This window comes from Conger conger, chromosome 4, assembly GCF_963514075.1.
Source record: "Conger conger chromosome 4, fConCon1.1, whole genome shotgun sequence".
Taxonomy (NCBI): Eukaryota; Metazoa; Chordata; class Actinopteri; order Anguilliformes; family Congridae; genus Conger; species Conger conger.
Window position 1 is genome coordinate 40,434,092 of NC_083763.1, and position 7,360 is coordinate 40,441,451.

Here is a 7,360-nt window from a genome sequence, read left to right on the forward strand (position 1 = left end):
AAAAACATGAAACCATACACAACATATTCATGTAATGAACGTACTTGACTTGGAAGAGTATTTTTAACTAGATATTTACTCTTACTATTTAAATGATTTATTGTCACTGCACCAACACCTGAACATTTTAAGTAACATTTATTCTGAAAAAAACAGCGCGGCGCATTTGAATTCGTGCATGCGCCGTTGGACAATGCAAAATCACGAAGTCACCCATGAAGTCCGGAATCGCCATTTTGCAAGTGTCGAGAGCAAGCGTCGAGAGCAAGCTTCAGTGGCCGAGAGTCGAGACTTGTGAGTATTGCCCTTCCGTTTCATATTTGTGATCGTATAAGCGTTCGTCTAGGCTACATTTTGATAGTTTGATTATCGTCTGCTCGACGCAATACGTTAGCACTGCTGTTCGTAGTTAACAGTCGTTGTGTCGCCATCGCCATGAAGCAAGCGAGACTAGCTAGCTAGGTTAACGTCTGTAAGTTAATGTCTGTAGAGGTGAGTTGCAGTAATTTGGATTAAAAGCACAATAACGTTTAATTTACATTGTCTCAACTCAAAACGAAAACGGTTTTCTATATGTATGTTAGGGTTTAAGGCTTACTTCCAGTCGGAAAAAAATAACTTTCCAAAACTTTGGCGGTAATGTTTGGTGATGACTCGCCTGAACTTGTTAACTCGCGCTAGCCTAACGATATTTCCACTGACGTCCACATTTACCTACTGAAAACGTTACTGTAATGTTACATTTTTTCGGGTTGATATTTATTTCACCCCACCTAACCGACTATCTCTCTAACATGCGAGTTTTGCATGTTGTACAGAGTTGGCTCAAAGACTGGAGTGGCTGAACATGCTCACTTGGGGTGTGTGTTTAGAGCATCTTAGAGCAGCTGCTGGTTTTTGCCTAGTAGCTACTAGAACTAAATATATTTTTTTAAGTCGTTGAAATTTGGCTGGCCAATTAAACTATTTTTCGGTAGTGTGACAAACTTGATTGTGTAAACATTCACTTCATTCTTGATGGTCTTAGTTTAAGCAAAAAATTAAAATTAAATGTTGAGTGACTGACCTAACAGTATCTGCCTCCAAAAAAGTGAGCAAAAATGCAATCTGATCCTTAAACTTTTTCTATGTTTTCATTCGATGTATATTGGAATTAATTGAACATTAATCAAGTAAAAAGCTACATATGTGAGTCTAGTCATTTCTTTTACTCAAATATCGGATGGAAATGTTATATGTTAATATCAATTTGTTTTGTTAGTCTTATTAATGTGTACTTCTCTCAACAGTTGTCACATCAGATACTGCAAGTTGAGCCGGGGGGGGGGAGGCGGTGTATACAGAGGCAAGTATACATTTATGTGTATGATACAATAATATTGGTGTTGTTAGTATTTGTCATTGTTCACTCTGCAATGTAATATAAAATTGTAGCTAACCATTGTAGATCAATAGTTTTATCCAAAATTGTGTTTTACAGGGAGATTTTTCGAACGAGCCAGTGCAGTCGACAGTTGAGGTATAAGGAGGAGGACCGATCGAAGGGTTTCAATGAGGGAGAAATCGTAGGCTTATGGTATGAGATGGTCATGCAAAAATTGCATCTTCAGGGCATCAAAACGGTTGGAGCTCTTAAAGCATTATAGATTGAAACATTTACACTCTGGTCAAGGCCGGTCACTACCCTGCCTGTACTCCGATTGTCCTTGTTTGTTTAAAAGTTGGGGGGCCCTTCGTACACATTTGTTTAGAGATCATACAGAAACAGAAGAGTTAGGGCAAATTAATTCATTTTCATGTCTTGTATGTAATTCATGTAGTTTTCACACTGAGAGGCAGTTTTTTGAGCACCTTGGAGCTCATCTGAAAAAGTTTGAAACTATTCATTGTGTTTTTAAGGGTTGTGACTACAGCACTAATATATATTCAACCTTTGTGTCACATAAAAGTAGAAAGCACAATCCTCACAGCCTTGAAGATTTTAAACATACCGTATTTCAGACATATTCAAATCAAAGAATAGAGGTTGGTAATTGCCTTTTAGATGGAAGTGATGTTCCCTCCGATGAAGTGCTTGTGAGTGAGGGCGAAGACTTAGTTCAAGTCATTGTTGATAAGCTTGGGTCCTTATTACTTAAATTAGATTGCATTTTCAATGTGCCTAATAGGTGTATAGATGAGATTGTAGAGGAGCTTCAATTTATTACTCGTTCAGCATCCGCACCCATTATCAAAAACATTGTCTGTAACACATTACAAAGTCATGACTGCATTGTTGAAGAGTTAGTGATCACAGAATTGGTAGATCACATTTGTCAGTTAAATCCTTAGCCTTTAGTGAGGAAGGTCCACTTGGCACAGCATACAAGCGAAATTGTTATGTAAAGGAACGTTTCTCTGTTGTTGAACCATTGGAATATATTCTTGATGCAAAAGCGGGAAAGTCATTCCAATATATACCAATTTTGCAAAGCTTGTCGCATGTTCTGAAAAATAGTGACATTCAGGAGAAGGTTTTGAATATTGCAAGGCATTGTGGTTCTTCAAATCAGTATACTAGTTTCCGTGATGGTTCCCACTTTAAAGAAAACACATTTCTGTCTGGAGAGGAGTTAAGACTTTCACTTCTTCTCTACTGTGATGATTTTGAAATATGTAACCCTTTAGGAACCTCTCGTAAGAAGCACAAGGTGACAGGTGTCTACTGGGTGTTTGCTGATATTCCATCAGTTTTGAGGTCTACATTATCATCAATTTACCTAGCCGTTTTGTGCAAGGCAGGTGACGTTAAGGAATTTGGTTATTCCAAAGTGCTAGAGCCATTATTGAGCGATTTGAAAAGCTTTGAAGTAGATGGTATTTTTGTACCCTGTTCAGGGAAAATCATAAAGGGCACTGTATTTTCTGTCATTGCTGATAACCTTGGTGCCCACTCAGTTGGGGGATTTGTTGAAAGTTTTAGTGGGTCGTACAGTGGTAGGTTTTGTGTCGGACAACGATCCCAGTTCCAGGAACTTGAAGTTAGGGCAGGAGCATTCCCTAGTAGAACAAAACGGCAACATCAGGTGGACATTGAAGCAGCATTGGCTAGTAACACCCATAGTCACGGAGTAAAAAGACAGTGTGCAATTACTCAAAAATTAAATCATTTTCATGTAACAACAGGTTACCCACCTGATGCACTACATGACTTACTTGAGGGTATTGTACCTGTTGAATTAGCTCTGTGCCTAGGTGTTTTGATAAAGAAGAAATATTTTACTTTCGAAGAGCTCAACAGAATCATCAAAGAGTTCCCTTATAAGTGGAAAGACTGTACAAATTGTCCCCAAGGTATACCACTAAGCTTTGCCTCCCGTAAAACCATTGGTGGTAACGCAACTGAAAATTGGTGCTTACTGAGACTGCTTCCATTTATGATTGGCACCAAAGTACCAGAAGAGGAACAAGCCTGGCAGTTGTTGATGACACTCAAAGATGTTGTTGCCTTGGTTATGTCACCTACCCACACAGATGAAAGCATTGGTCACCTAGATAGCCTGATTGCTGAGCATAGACATAGATTTAGCAGTGTTTTTCCGCAAGAGAGACTGATTCCGAAACACCATTTTGTAGAGCATTATCCGCAGCTCATTAAAGCATTTGGTCCGCTAGTGTCCTTATGGACGATGAGATTTGAAGCTAAGCATAGCTTCTTTAAGAAGATAGTGAGACAGACTAACTGCTTCCGTAATGTTTTGAAGTCTATGGCAAGAAAACACCAATCCATGATCGCATACCATCTACATGATTCAAATGTCAAAAAACCTTCCGTCTCTGTGTCTAAGATGTCAAGAGTTCCATTAGAGATCGTAAATGAGAATATACAAGAATTCCTATCACAGAAATTCCCGGAAGAGACAGCTGTTCATTTGACAAACCAGGCAGAATTTCAGGGCACCAGTTACGGTGTTGGCATGATCTTGGTATATGGCTCCAATGGTGGATTGCCCGACTTTGCTGAAATACTCCAAATCATCATAGTTCGTGACCGCTTAGTGTTTGTGTTGAAGTTGCAAAATGCAGGGTACCTTGAGCATTTTAGATGTTTCAAGTTGGAGTCCACAAGTATAGTCAAAGTGATTGAGCAGTCCCAACTTATTGACACATACCCATTGGCTACGTATGCAATGCAAGGCGATCGTATGGTTTCTCTCAAACACCACATCTGCTTGTCAAACTAGGTAAAGTATAAATTGTGTGAATCAAGCTTGTGCCTTATTGTTATGTAATAACTTCCCTTGATATACATTTATTCCAGATTTTATATTGTCTGAAAAATGTCCCAGTTTGGGAACCAATGGTCTATGATTTGCTTGTCTATCTGTTAAAAGCATTTAGCAGATGACACTTTTGTCCAAAGCAACTTACAATGATCAACTAGAGATGCAATTTGCAATTGCAGAGAGGTCATGCCCTCTAATTATTTCAGGGCCAGTCTCCCCTAGAGCAATCTGGATTTGAAGTGCCTTGCTCAAGGGCACAATGGTGACAGCGGGATTCAAACCCCTGACTTTCTGTGGTTACTGGCATGTTAACCGGGTTCCTTAACCTCTTCACCACCACAGCCCATGATGCTTTAATCATAGAATATTGTGGCTAGATTGAATATTTGCTCTTGTCATATTGAATCATATCTTTGTTCTTTGTGTTTTCTTTTAGTTGTGCTTGCCCATAGCTGACATGTCTGCCCCAACTCAACTACGTGTTGTTATAGAAGAAACTCAAGTTCACAAGTTAATCCTACCAGGTGGAGTTCCCAGCACTGTAGATGAACTTTTAGCAGCTGCACAGGATCATTTTCAACTCCAAGGGAGCTTTACTGTTATGTACATGGACAAAGAATTTGATAACCAATTCTTCACTCTAACGTCAACAGATTTGGTTAAGGACAAAGACACAATCAAACTAGTTAGAACAGAAGAGTCTGTTATTCTCACATTGACTCCCAGCAACGAGTCATTTGCTTCCTCTCCAGTGACTCCCAGCAACGAGTCATTTGCTTCCTCTCCAGTGACTCCCATCAACGTGTCAGTTGCTTCCTCTCCAGTGCCACAGGATCAGTCTTTCCAGGATGACAGTTCTGCAGTTAGCTCAGCGGACACCATCATTTCACCACAGTCCCCAGAGTGTCGATCAGAACCATGGCCAACTAATTTTGTCATTCCCACCTTTTCATATGACGTGGAAATGCTCCTTCAAGTAGGAAATAAGGCTTATGAAAGTAATGGCTCACTCCTTAACAATCCAAACTTGAGTTTGAGCATACTGGACAAACTTGCTGACACCATTTTCTGCTACACTGCTTATCCCACTGGTCTTCAAAAACTGGCTGTTGTAGAAGCTCTGTTAAAAAAGCATCCATGCCTTAGGGAGCCTAAAACATCATTTTCAGGCATCTATGGGTGGCAGCAGCGTCTTACTTGGAAGGTGGCTAATTACCGTAGCAAAATGAAAAGGCGTGAAGTACCTTGTCCTGAGCTCGATGTCAACTCCTTGAAAAGGAAATCCCCGGGTGAGCGAAATCCGGCAAAAAATTGCAAGAGACCGAAGAAAGCAGAGGTTAACTACCTTCCTCCACATCCAAGTGGAGAAACTAGCAACAGTCTGGAGATGGAGAGACAGGAACTTCTCAATGAGGTAAAGAAGAAGAATAACAACAAGGTGATTGAAGAAAAAATGTCTAAAACATTCTCCATGCGAAGGCTTGAGGTTGTGAGTGGAACTCCAGCAGCGGCTGACTTCAGAGAACGATGGCCTGCATTGTTTTGTGAAGATGGGGTAGGTGAATCTAGACCCATGGAAATATTACCTGCTCCATTGGGCAGTAACAATGGTTCTAATTAATCATTCCATCATGAATGTCTTAAGGTTTTAATTTTCTCTTCTTAATTTGCACTCCTTTCATTTTGAACCAGATTATTCAAATCAGTTTGAATTTTGTTTTTGTGATTTTTATAAATGCAGATAAAAGAGGAATTCCGCAGAATTACCACAATTTCCCTGGAGCAGAGCTTCATCTACAGACTTGATGCCTACACACCCAAGCTTCTAACCCTGATGAAGGCCAAGGGGGGTGTAGTGGGGACCAAACTGAGGCCTTTCCTCTTTAAACTGAGTAAGGTGTGTTTATTTTTTATTCATTTATTTTTTTAGTTTTGCAGGAAGATGAACCTTTTCCTCTGACTTTCTCACTCACACAGCCTTCTATTTGTTTACAGAACCAAAGCATTGAGATGAGACGGGAAACTGTTATCCGCAGCCTCATTCTGTACCTCGGCGAGGAGGGAGAGCATCTTTTTGAAGATTGTCAGGTACATGTATAATCACTAAAACCAAGATGCGGCCATAGGGTTCCCTGGGACTAAATGTGCCCCCAGTAGTCAAACATTTAAATCAACCAAACCCTCAGGTGACTCTAGTCCTAGTCCTAGTACTTGGTGTTGAGGTTTGTTTGTTTTTAAATCAACCAATGAGCAGTATCTCCAGCACAGTGAGTGCTATTTGCTTTGCTCTCCAGGAAGGCAATCATTCCAATTTGTTGTGGTGTAAACCTTCTGCTTAGACATGTTTAGTTCACAGCTCAGTCAACTAAATAGGATTTACTCTCAGGCAATAAAGTCTATGAATGAATAAATTTTGTTTTTCTCAATAGAATTGTCGCCTTTTCTTGTATGCAGGAGGACCACCGCAGTGATGCTACTGAACACGTCCTGAAGATCTTGGTCGCCCATGGTGCTTCTGAAGAGGATCCAGTTGATGTGTCCATCATTCTTGAAGGCACGGAAGTGTTGCATGGATGTGGAAACGTCGCTAAAGCCTGCACATTATTGATGGGACTGATCTATGCCCTCAACCTTGCATACCCCCAAACACTGCATTACACTTTTGAGGTGTTTCAGAAACTTTTCCTGGAACTGGATGGGATGAAGCTGTCCCCAAAAGTACAAGCCTTAAAGTCAAAATTGCTCTCTTAAACACACACACCACCACCCCTCCCCCCTCCCCCCCCACACACACACACACACACACGCACGCACGCATTCAAGTACACACTCACACATGCTCTCTATCTTGCTTTCTCGCTCTCTCACTCACTCAACATACACAGGTAATACACAAACACACACACACACTATTGCACATTGAGTAGAGAACTTTGACCTGACCAACCAGTTGTTGGAAGTTTTTTCAGTTTCCCATTTATTTGTGTTATGTTGTGATTGCACTGTTGTAAAGCACCAATCTTTACTTCAGATTTGAGGATTTGTCTGTTAAGAGCAAGAAAATATTGACACAACGAATATTGGGTAGGAGTGGC

The 7,360-nt window shown here is 40.4% G+C and overlaps 1 protein-coding gene across 3 annotated transcripts; it reads left to right on the top strand.

The window, feature by feature from the left end:
* The first annotated feature begins 206 nt into the window (after positions 1 to 206).
* Positions 207 to 7,053, top strand: LOC133125744 (uncharacterized). 3 transcript variants are annotated; one of them, XM_061237317.1, is made up of 5 exons: positions 207 to 294; positions 4,702 to 5,820; positions 6,007 to 6,162; positions 6,261 to 6,353; positions 6,720 to 7,053. In XM_061237317.1, exons 2-5 carry the CDS (start codon positions 4,723 to 4,725, stop codon positions 7,014 to 7,016), a joined length of 1,644 nt encoding a protein of 547 aa, XP_061093301.1. In that variant the 5' UTR covers positions 207 to 294; positions 4,702 to 4,722; the 3' UTR covers positions 7,017 to 7,053. The 3 variants fall into 3 exon arrangements, with proteins under 3 accessions (XP_061093301.1, XP_061093299.1, XP_061093300.1); XM_061237315.1 differs by lacking the exon at positions 207 to 294 and adding an exon at positions 1,492 to 1,576; XM_061237316.1 differs by lacking the exon at positions 207 to 294 and adding an exon at positions 3,888 to 4,223.
* The last annotated feature ends 307 nt before the right edge of the window (positions 7,054 to 7,360 follow it).

Coding starts and splice junctions, on each gene's coding strand:
- LOC133125744 (XM_061237315.1), top strand. Junction 6,163..6,260: donor TCCTCTTTAAACTGAGTAAG/GTGTGTTTATTT, acceptor ATTTGTTTACAG/AACCAAAGCATTGAGATGAG. Junction 6,354..6,719: donor ATCTTTTTGAAGATTGTCAG/GTACATGTATAA, acceptor TCTTGTATGCAG/GAGGACCACCGCAGTGATGC.